General features: G+C 36.2%; 1 protein-coding gene across 1 annotated transcript; it reads right to left on the reverse strand.

Moving 5' to 3' along the window:
* Positions 1-986: 986 nt before the first annotated feature.
* LOC131055091 (uncharacterized) lies at positions 987-1,665 on the reverse strand. The gene has a single exon (XM_057989735.2). It carries the CDS (start codon positions 1,631-1,633, stop codon positions 1,019-1,021), a length of 615 nt encoding a protein of 204 aa, XP_057845718.1. The 5' UTR covers positions 1,634-1,665; the 3' UTR covers positions 987-1,018.
* Between the last annotated feature and the right edge of the window lie 9,117 nt (positions 1,666-10,782).

Consider the following 10,782-nt stretch of genomic DNA (forward strand, 5'->3'; position numbering starts at 1 on the left):
GTTTCTTCAACATAGGGAATCCCTAGCAATTAGGAATAGATTGCAAGCCAACAATGACACCTTTGTTATTTTCTTCTTCAATAAGAAGCAAAATGTCACAAACAAAGAAAAAATAACCAAAAATTGTTCTGTATTTTAAGCATCATTTCTGTTCAGTTTTTAATATCAAATTTTAGTCTAAATTATTTTGCATTATATTAGCTGATTCTATACTTAGTGTATCGTGAAAACGGGTTGTAGTAGAAGGAAGAGATCTAGCAAGTGTTCCACATTCAGAAATATAAATTTGATTTGGTTGGCTCTGTTGTTTCGTTTCTGTTATTTATTGATTTCGGTAACTTTCATTTATATTGGGACTTTGTCTAGACTACAACAGAAATGTTGATGTGACTAATAATTGTGAAAATCAAGTACTTTGTCTTTACATCATGTAGTATGAGACATTTATCTAAATGATGGGTATTCCAGAGGATATATGTTTTTTGAGGTGTAGGAATTATAGAAGTAGCATCTAAAGATAGAGTTATTATACTTAATGTTACCAAAACACAAAAAATAATTGTCACATTTTCTAAGTTTCAATAGCATTTATATAAAAAAAAGGGCTTATGTGCTTCATCAGCAGCAGCCAAAGCGAGAATCAGTGATATAAATACATCTTAATCTGACTGAATGCCATTTTTATCTACTAAAACAAAAAAAATCTTCTGCAATGAGATTTTCATTGGCGAAGAAAACAAACCATGGAAAAACAGTTCAGTAGCTATGACAGAAACAAATACTCAGGAAGGTTAACAAGGAAAATATTGCTTTCACAGAGAATTTGTATAGAAAATGATACATCACTTGCAAAAGTCCACTACTTAATGATACAAAGTTACACTACAAGCAAGCTAGAATAGATCAGTACTTACAGAAGGAAGTACCCGGATTGATGAGTAAGCCACAAAAGCTAGCAGTTAAAAAATTTATTTTTGGGTGCCTTTTTGAAACAAATGAAAGCAAAAAGTATCTATACTCAAGAGGAGAAGTTTTTACAAACTGGGTGTTGGGTATTATTCACAGAATCTATTAGATATTGCAGAACTTCTACCTGTGTTGTAAGAGATGTGATGTAAAGTGCAGTTTCTCGAAGCAAGCAGGAAGTGTCCATTAATTCTCCACCTGGAACTAGCTTTTGCAGCTTCTTAACAAAATTTGCATGAGATGGGTTTACAGGATCCGATCTCTTAGAGCTAAAAATTTTGCATAATGATAAACCATTCTGTCTGGTCACCCCAACAGAAGTCTTACGCCGGTGCTTATGGGCTCGTTTCAGCTTGGACTGCAATACCAAATGAGCTTGATATCTGAGCTTCTGAGCAATTATTGCACGGAACTTCTTGGGTCCCATAATTTTTTTCAGAGCAGCTCTGTTTTTCTCATTGCTAGAAATTCTGCTGAGGAGAGCTCGGCTCCATGCCGCCTGGTTTGCAGTGAGAGCGAGAGATACATCCACAGCTAGCTTTATGTTGTGATTTGAGCCTGCAACTTCATCTTCATTGCTGGTGGGTGAATTTTTTAGGCCCTCAAGTGCTCCAAGAAGGTGTTTAAGATATACTTGTCTTGACCTAAAATTTTCACTATAATTCATGGTTTAGAGGCTCAAGAATTAGAAAGCATGCAATGGTTATACTCAACTAAATAAGATGCGAAAGTATTTCTGCAATCAAAAGCATGAACTAGGAACTTGACAACAAGCCATCTTTACTATTACAACAGGAAAACTATCACCAATAGGTATTATATTTTGTCAGAAGCTCTGACAATGTCATGAAAATGTCTATGAAAACAAAAAGCAACTGGGTGGGTAGGAGAACAGAATAGTGAAGAAGCACATGCATCATCTCATGCCATTATTGGCATTACTGTAATCTCACACCAACTCTGCATACAGATTAGGGCTAACTTTTGCTTACGTCACTACGCATTCACGGTTTTACTGTTACTTTCATGATGTTCCATTACGCCACCCTATCCCAAGAGTTTTTCTTTTCAACCCTCAAAATCCATTTCTCCTATCCAAAGCCGGTTTTGGAATAAATGCATGTTATTTCAGAGGCAAAGTGGTGTAGTTGGGTGTTTGTACGTCTGTTTGTCAAATGTTTATTAGGTTTTCTAACGACTTTTTCTCTTCCATGGTCTGCCTTGTCGTCGCAGTTTCCGTGTTATGGTCCAATTTGCTTCCTAAAACAATCCCCATTTTGCGGTAAGTGATGAACCTAGAAATTAGGAGATTGTAAGGCATACAGCTACTTTAAAATAGGTAGTCAGTCGTAGAAGCGGCTAAATGTTAAAGAGGTGTTTTTTATATTTTTCTATTCTGATAAATACTTATTTTATTGCCGTGGTGAAAATTGCATTTACATGGTTTTTTTTTTTATTTACCTTCTAGTTATTTTTATTTATTTTAATGGAAGATTTAATATTATCCAGAGTTTATTTTGCTATTAAATATGGAAGCAAAAGATTATACTAGTATTTTTTGGGGCTTCACATTCCCAACAGTTTTCATTTGATAAAATATTAAATATCATCTAGAGTTTATTTTGCTATTTTTTGGGGCTTCACATTCTCAACAGTTTTCATTTGAAAAAATATTAAATATGAGATTGTTTGAGAAATAATTTTGACTGTCTCTTTATCATACCTCAGAAACCTAGGTGATTAGTGTAATCAATCAACATACCATCACCCTCACTAATTGTGCTCAACCAATTGAACTACAACCCTTTGATGTTCCATTTCAATTTAAATTTCTATTATGTAGATATAATAAATTTACAAGTGGTATGCCCATGTTAATGGGGTTAGGAAGGTTGATCTTCCCTTAAATTCATGTTAGAGAGTAGTTTGAAAGGAACCTAAGTGTGGTTGGGTTGAGATCAATTTCAATGAGGCTTCGAAAGGCAGCTTGGAGGCAATGGAGTTGCTTGCATTGCAAGGGATCACAAAGGGGTGATCCTTAGTTAGATATCTGAATGCTTAGACATAAAAACAAATAAAGATGTAGAATTTAGGGTGTCTTTGCTTGAGTTAAAATGTGGATTAGACCTAAAAGTGAACCAAGTGCATTTGGAAGGTGACTCCCTCATAATTATTAATGTGATTCGCCAGAAGACAACTCCAAACTGGAAAATGAGAAAATGGTTGAATTCAATTTTGGGTGTTGGTGGGAAAAAATTTAGAATTCAAAATCACCCATGCCTATAGAGAGGGAAATATAGTGGCAGATGATTTGACCAAACAGGCAATGAGTTTTAAACTGTGATTGGTTAGGTCAACATCAGAAGGTTGAGTTGGCCATGTCACTTTGTTGATTGGGAGGTGTGGGTATCGTGTCACCCATGATATTTTAATTAGATGCAGTTGATGTGACAAGCATGCTTGGATATCATTTTGAATCCCTATTTTGGAGTGCAATTTTGTACCTTCAAGGATTTTTCCATACCTTAATTGGATTTGGACATTTTGAGCTTGACACGAGCAGTCGATGTTTTGCAGGCAGCTCTAATATTTGTTTAAGAGGTGTATGAATATATTTGGCTCCCTCAAGGATGATGCGAGTTCTATAAAGATACATAAAGGATGGTGGTATTAAAGTTGCATTTTTTTGAGGTGGTGTTTATCAATCATCAAGGATACACAGATGAAAATGATATTATTATATGGCTCGCAAAATTTTAGACATTAAGTGTGCTAGAAATTATTTAATACTCACACTAGTTAGTTGTGAATCACCTTGCCCGAAATTCAAGAGAGAGCTATGAGAGAGAGATGTAAATACTGGTTTGTTTGGTTAGTAAGAAGAGGTAGATGGCATTTTTAGGCGAAGTACCAAATAAAAGATTTAAGTGCATTTTTTAAACTAGTCATGGCTTAATCATTTCGTAGTGGTAAACAAAATTTAGGGTTTTCGCCACAACAAGGGAGAAGACCACTAAATTTTTCTTAGGGACCACTACATTAAAGAGGGGTGAAGCTAATATATCTAGCCTCAAATTAGTGAGGATAAGGGCTAAGAATTCTTATTAGATTCATTGGCTTAGGATTTGATTCCCTCTTTTTAAAGTTAAACTATGAAAATGATGAAATTAGGGTAAATGTGTTTAAATTGGAGTAAATATGCATGAACAGTAAGCTACGATCGTCAAACGAAGCCAAGAATTTGGATCAAAAGAATATATGAGTATTTAGATCTGTTCCCAGAAGGTCATCTTGAATTGTCAGGACCAAAATGCTCGTCGCTCTGGTCCGCACTTTTCGTCGTCCAAAAGGGAACATGTTTATCTCTATGAATTATGTTGATCCTGAGAATTACAGCTTTGGACCTAATCCTACGCACAGTAGAGAAGGGAAATGGTTGGGAATAGGGGTTTGCCTAAATCAAAACCTGGTTTAGGAATTAACCTTGAATGAAATATTGCAAATACTGAAATAAATAATGGAAAGATATACCTTAGATCTACAATTGTTGATGATGATACTTTGCTTATTGAATGTAATCACATATGTTGTATAAAATGGCATGAACATGACAAAACCCTAATCACACACATGCTTGCATATGAATGATGTAATTTCTCTCCAAAATGGTTGCATGAAGAATATTCAGCCTTGAAGATCTTTGAAAATGCTTGATGATGAATTCTTCACAGATGCACAGATGCTTGATTGTTTAGAGTCTTACTTAGGATGAAATTGTTGGCAATTGACACTCATTCGGTAAGGGTTAATGGTATTTTGGGTTGTCATTGATGGTAACTCATCTCCAAGTGTTGATATTTTTTATCGAGATTCATTGATCTATCATTTTGCTGTGTTTGGGTTAACCGGTATTCACTACACTCAACCGGTATATTCACTTTACATTACAATCGGTTAATTCATCATCCTGGTAACGTGTATTTGGAACCCGATTAAGGATGGGACCCGACTAAGTTATCTTGTGGCCCCGATAATTTATGTCAAGGAATTTTTGGTAATGTATGTAAGCAGACATGGTCACTGGGATTAAGTATGAAATACCTTGTGATCCGGCAGCTAACAGGATTATATTCTTCATTGAAGCTGACATGGTGAAAAGTTAAAAAGGGTATTTAAGGAGATCCTTTCAGCGATGGATTATATGATAATTTTTGGAATGCGATTATGGTTGCGAATGAATCATAGATTGATGGTATGCATTTTGGTCAGCGATAAGAAGCATTTGGTTGCAGTTTCACGTGCACAGTGTAAACCGATAGCAGAACAGGGAAGAACAGAGCATCAGTGAATCGGTACACATTGAGGGTTAACAAAGCTTAAATCGAAACTTATCCAGCATGGTTAGATACAATTTATAAGTTTATTTTTGTTTGTAATAATATTGTAATACTGTGTAAGTCAGTGAGACTTCTATTGGAGCATTGAGCTCTAGGAAGTTGGCCTGATTGCATGTGCAATCCCCTCAATGTAGTATTTCTATACCTTGATTAAGTATATAGATATTGTGGGTATCAGCTCCACTGTGGTTTTTCCCTTTGAAGGGTTTTTCACGTATAAATATTGGTGTTATGGTGTTGCTTCTTTATGTGTTATTTGGTTTATGCACTTTAACTTTGTTTATTGTTAACTGGTTCTTAAGCAATAAGTTCAGAATTAGTTTTACCGGTAGAACAGTGTTTCACCCCCCCCCCTCCCTCTCAGTGTTCTTGGATTCAAACAATTGGTATCAGATATAGTTCCTCAGAAGAAGTTTAACCACTTGAGGAAGATCCAGAATTTGGAATCAATGGAAACTGGTCTGCCGCAACAACTTCAACCTACTCTTAAGGATCTTGATAATGAGAAGATGGAAAATAGTAAACTGAAGAATTAACTAATGCAAGCCAGAGAAAACATCATTTCATTGCAAGGAAAGCTTTCAACTATTCAAGCTAAGAGGAAGGAACTCTGTGATCAATTGCAAAATCAGAACAATGATGGGGAAGATGCTATGAAGGATCAATGTTAGAAACTCACTCAGGAGAACACTATCTTGAAGAATGAGATGTGAGCCCTAACCATGAGAATGTGCAAGGAGATTGAAGAATGAAGAAAACCTAGCTCAAGAATTGAAGGGCAGCTTTGATAAATGCAAAAGACCGACACATGAGAATGACATGTTGAGCCTTGAGTTGGTCCAATCTTGGAACAATGAACAAGAACTTGAGAGATAGATTATAACCATGACAGATGACTTAGTCATTGCAAATGAATACAAGGACAAATTCAAAGCCAGTTCTTCCAAACTTGATGAAATACTGAAGAGTCAAAGAGATGCTAATGATAAGAGAGGTCTTGGTTATGAAGAAGGAGAAAGCTTTGGTACTGCACAACAAGATCAATCATCCAGTCAGAAGCAGAATCATGTCAACAATCGGAACCAAAAATCACCAATAAGATAGCCTAATGCTCACAAATTCAATGGTACATGCTTTGTTTGTAATAAATATGGTCATATAGAAAGTCAGTGCATAAATAGGAATAATCAGAACAATGCATCATTCATCGGTCTTGGAAATGGAAGATGTCATGCATGTAGTAGATTTGGACATATGGCTAACCAATGCAGATCAAAAGGAAATCAAGAAAATCAAGGGTTTAACTAAGAAATTCAGAAGAACAATATTTTCTGTTATGCATGCAATAAGATTGGATATATTGCTAAATATTGCAGAAGTAAGAACCCACCGGTAACAAATGGAAATTCAGATGAGAACGGAAAGGCAAAGGTGTAATATCAGAAAACAACATGAGAAAATATGGGTAAGGAGATCAGACACACAACCGGTAGAACACCTGGTAGAGTCATCGGGTCCTGCACCAGAAGAAGGAACAACCGATAACTAAGGCACTCTGCCTTAGGGGTAGGCAAATCATTGAAGATCATGCAAATAACCTGGATTAGATCTATAGTAAGAGAATTCTGATTGCGGATGGATACTCAGGTAATTTCAAGTGTTTACCGAAACCTACTTGCAAACTACATGACCCAGTAAAACTTCCCGGTAGCATTTATGACAATGAAAAATTAGGGTTAATGACGATAAAAAGGAAACTTAAGTTATTTTCTTCACATAGCGATCAAGCATTCAAAAGAGCGATTTTCAGAGAATTCAAGAGTCCAAGGCGATTTGTGCCAACATTTTCTCTCTAAAGCAATTTCATCTTCTGGCAGTTTCTTGAGGTATTTTCCATTAGTAGAAACCATAGTTTCAACACTTCTTTGATCATGGCTTCTTCATCCAATGTCGATACTCCTTTAGTGGTGGAAATCAAGAACCACCCTCATCCTGAATTCAAGAAGCACCCCTTCAAATCTCTTTTGGATGAACCTTTGGGAGCCTTCTCAAGTGTCTCCCATGGTGTTCTTCATATTGAAGACATTAGGGCATACATTCACTGTGACATCAAGGAGCTTAGGGATTAAGAGTTATCTTGTATTTTCACTGAGAATTTGATCACAGATAACCAGCTAAAACTAGAATTTGCCCACTTGAAGAGGAAGGGTTTCACTCAATTCATGGATTTTCCCACATTTGATGAAGGGGAATGGGTCTATTACATTCTAAGCCACATTCACAGAGAATTTATCTAGTTGGACTGGCCCTACAAGATCACTAAGGAGGTAATAAAGAACATCACCTGCCTACACAAGATTGGAAGTCTACCTGACCCTAGGTGCAAAATCTCCAACATAGAACTCTGCAAACTCACCGGCACCACCTTTGATGGTCATTCAATGAGAGTTGATGATGTAAAGGAAATTGATGTTAAATTTATAATGATAATCGGATACAAAGTTTACCAGTCAAACCGGATGAACTCTGTCTCTGGTAACAATGTTTTGATGGCTCATCAAATGGTGAAGGAGGATGCACACTACGATCTTTGTAGTGTGATGTTGAAGGAGCTGATGTCAAACCTTCAGAAGCTCAAGAAAGATAAGAAAAACACCTTCTGGTATGGTTCTTTTGTTATTTGCCTAGCATTCTACTTTTTGGGTACTGTTCTCGGTTATGGGAAGATACAATGGGCTTTTGATCATCCGGTAGCCACCCAAATAGCTCAAATTTTGGATAGTCAAGGAGATAAATTGAAAAAGACAAATTTATGGGTATTTTTCAAAACTTTTCAAGAAGAAATGAAGAATAGGTCTAGGATTCCTTAATCTATAGTAAAAAAATATAAAGATACAATATGTTTTATGGTAAATAAGGATGAATGCATGATGGAATCAGTCCAACCAACGACAGTCTGGATCATGCCTATGGGTTACGAGGTGGATGAGGCCACACTGGATGCTTATGCTCAACATCTACTGCAAGCACCAATTGATGAAAAAGAGGAGAAATTTGGCACAGCCCGGGAGAAAGTTCTAAAAGTTCACCAAGAACAGGTTGCATCGGCTATCAAAAGGAAAATGACCAAGGTTGCAGTTGAGACCTTAATAACTGAAGGGCGTGATAGGGAAAAAGTAGAACAGAAAGTTAAAATTCTTGAAACTCAGAGAAGAGAATAAATAAAAAATAAAAGGAAGGAAGAGAGGGAAGCCAAGAAGGTAACCCAAGCCACACCCAATGTGGTCCCGGTACATACTGAGTCTTCCAAGCAACTAGAAGCATCATTCATCGAGCCTTTCAGTTCTAAACAAGCTAGCCAAGTAAAGAGAAAACAGAAGAAAGTCCGGCAGTATAAGATAGTTTTTTTGGAGGAGACCAAATCAAATGAAGAAATTAAGGTTACTCCAAAGAAGAAAGGAGTTTTTGCAAGGGTAGTATGGGAGAAGAAGGAAGAACAGAAGGAAGAACCAGCTAAGGAGCCTCCCCAGAAACCTCAAATCACCATTGTACATAAACGAAAGCCAAAGTCAGATGAGCAGTTGAAACCAGAAGCCAAAAGAAGAATCGGTAAGAAGAAATTAGATTCTCAAGACATTATTGATCAAATTATTAATGATGATAATTTGGGCAGTATTTCCCCATTCTTTGATAAATTTGATGAGAAAGAAAAAAAGAAGATTGAGGAAGCAATTCTCTAATATCTTGATTCTTTCAATGGAGCATTAATTGAGTTAGAGAAAAATTTTCCCAAAGAATTGTATGATAATCTAGAAGTCAAAAAATTATGTGCACAAAATCTAGACTGGCAGATGAAGGAAACTGAGTTAGTGAATCTTTGTAGATCAATAACTCCAGCACAGGCTACTAATTTGATTAATAAAACTGGCTCATTCAAATTCAATCCAAAGCATAGAATAAATAATTTAATGTTAGAAAGATTTGAAGAAATCGGGAAGGAGACCATAGACATTTGGGTCCAAATTTTTTTGAATTTAGGTTATGAGTTGATCCCCAATTTTGTTCAATCACAAAATATACAATTACCAAGAGATAAGAAACTAGCACCAATAGAGGAATAGAGTGTAAATACAAATCAACTGGCTAGCACTCCACCGCATACCACTGTACCGGCTAGTGAGTCAAATTATGTAGCAGAGGATACCCCGGCAATTAATATACAAGATACAAAGGTTAATGAGAAAGAAAAGGATAATACAGATAGGGATAAGGATACTAACAATAAATTTTTTGAGGATGTATAGTTTAAGGATAAGGCACCAAGTGGCAAAGCCACCGGTGTAGAGCAAATAAAGGATTCAATGGATACAAGAAAGAAATCTCCAGCAAACAAAGGGAAGGAAATTGTGACAGATCTTCCTACCAGCATGGAAATTGACACTACATCCATACCCAAAGGTAATTTGTCACAACTTTCTATTATTTTTGATAAAATATACCATAAGATGTCTTCGACAGATAATTTTGGCGGCAGTAGCACTCCAGGCCCAAGCAACTCAAGAGTGGGCCCAGGAGGAATCTAAGGACAAGGAGTTGATTAAGCATAGTTTTGAAGTTTTGAACTGGTTGGTACCTGAATTCCAAGAACAGTAGAGCGCAAGCTCATCCGATAAACTGCAAGAGTAAATTGATTTCATCCCTAAGCACTATGATTATTTGCTTAAAATTTCAATAAATAAGGCTAAGGACAAATTTGTTGAAGCCTAGAAACAAACAATCTTACAAATGATTACATCTCAAAAGGGTAAACTCCAAATTTGTTTGCAATCCATTGATACAGCATTGGAGGAAGGAGGTAAAGTTTATAAGACTTGTCTAGATTTTGCCAAGCTCACAACTTCCATAGACAAGCAACTTTCAGACTGGAGGAATAATTTGATTCAGATTTCTCTTATAACCCAGCAGCTAACCTTACAAGTTCTTTCGATGGTCCAATTTTGGTAATTATGGATCAAATTTTGAAATTAGAAAAGGAGAGGGAAAACACAATAAAGCAAGCAACTAAGCTCCAGAATCTAATAGGTCCTAGGTTGGATAATCTATTATTTCATAAGACTGAATGTATATCCAATATGAAGAAGGAGGATCCCATCGAATCAGAGGCAATTGAGTATTACACCAATCACTTGAATGGATTCACCTCCATTCTTGACTCTCTCAAGTAAGGTTGGCACTCTTATTTTTCATTTTTGAAATCTATGTATGTCAATATTTTGAAACTTGTATAGAATCGGCATGTGTATATAGTTGTACAAAATTCCTTGTGGGAACCCCGCTTTACGATTGATGTCAAAGACGGAGGAGTACAGTGAAAAATGTATATATTGCTCAAGGGGAGTATCAGATGTATATTGCAGAT

Source organism: Cryptomeria japonica, chromosome 4 (genome assembly GCF_030272615.1).
Source record: "Cryptomeria japonica chromosome 4, Sugi_1.0, whole genome shotgun sequence".
Classification (NCBI taxonomy): domain Eukaryota; kingdom Viridiplantae; phylum Streptophyta; class Pinopsida; order Cupressales; family Cupressaceae; genus Cryptomeria; species Cryptomeria japonica.

Coding starts and splice junctions, on each gene's coding strand:
- LOC131055091 (XM_057989735.2), bottom strand. CDS start 1,633: ATGAATTATAGTGAAAATTTTAGGTCAAGACAAGTATATCTTAAACAC.